The sequence below is a fragment of the Pteropus vampyrus genome, unplaced genomic scaffold (genome assembly GCF_000151845.1).
Source record: "Pteropus vampyrus isolate Shadow unplaced genomic scaffold, Pvam_2.0 Scaffold9131, whole genome shotgun sequence".
Classification (NCBI taxonomy): Eukaryota; Metazoa; Chordata; class Mammalia; order Chiroptera; family Pteropodidae; genus Pteropus; species Pteropus vampyrus.
Genome location: NW_011897912.1, coordinates 149 through 1,169, shown reverse-complemented (window position 1 = coordinate 1,169; position 1,021 = coordinate 149). Strand labels below are relative to the sequence as shown.

At 55.1% G+C, this 1,021-nt stretch overlaps 1 protein-coding gene across 1 annotated transcript in view; it reads left to right on the top strand.

The window, feature by feature from the left end:
* LOC105310680 (nuclear pore complex protein Nup133-like) overlaps positions 1 to 745 on the top strand; it is a gene marked incomplete at its 3' end in the record, with an annotated part of 3,212 nt that extends 2,467 nt beyond the window's left edge. The window contains exon 3 of the mRNA XM_023526819.1: positions 623 to 745. Coding sequence (XP_023382587.1) covers positions 623 to 745 — 123 coding nt within the window. The remainder of the gene's footprint in view (positions 1 to 622) is intronic.
* Positions 746 to 1,021: the final 276 nt, after the last annotated feature.

Genomic DNA, 1,021 nt, shown 5'->3' with positions numbered 1-1,021 from the left:
CTTTGTTTTCACACAGTCGTCCTTTAATATGTGCAGGGGATTGGTTCAGACCGCCCCCCCGCAGCATGGAAATTTCATAGATGCTCAGGTCCCTTTTACAAAACTACGTGGTATTTGCTTATAACCTGTGCGTATCCCACATGTACTTTAAATCACCTCTAGATCACTTACGGTAGTGCTGTAACTACGTCAGCATCTAGCGCGGTATGTGCTGTGTGAATGGCCGTTACACTGTTGTTCGGGGAATAATGACAGAAAGGTGTGTGGCGGGCAGCACAGACACAATGCAGCCTACGTAACCACTGTGAGCCTGAACACATAGCGCGTGGCAGCAACAATGTGGCTTTTTTTCCCTAAATATTTTGGCTCCGCGGTGGTTGAGGGCCGGCTGTACTTGGTGTTTAAATAAAAAGTCTACCTGGCAACAGCCCGGAATCCGCTTGTCTGTCGGGCGTTACCCGGGCGGGCTCACTTTTCTCGCTTTTTCACTCGTTTGCACCACTCACTGTCGGCTTCTGACCGGTGAGCCGTGGGCGCGACCTGAGCGCTGTCGAGTGGGGTGCGGTCGCCTCCCGTCGCCGCGGCTCCGGTCGTAGGTGGCTGACTTCTCTCCGCCCCTCAGGTGTCCCAGGTAGACACCATCTGCGAGTGCCTGCTGGAGCACGAGGAGCAGGTGCTGAGGGGCACGGCGCTGGACGCGGCCGAGTGGGCCGAGGTGGTGGTGGACGTGAACAACATCCTCAAGGTAGCGGGGCCCGGGCAGGGGACGCTGCGTGCCTGCTCTGGCACCACAGTGCGTGAGCGGGCAGCCGCTCACCGATGCCGAGAAGTTGGGCACGTGTCAGTGGTTTTATCAGTCCCCTAACAGCCGTTCGGGTGGTTTGCCTTGTGCGCGTTAGCGGAGCCTGTAACCCTGAGTTCTGTTTGGTGGAATAAGCCTTTTTTCCGGGGAAGGATACGTTGCAAATGGAACGATCTGAATAAGTTTCTGTTTTTTAATTACTCAAAAGCTCACTACTTA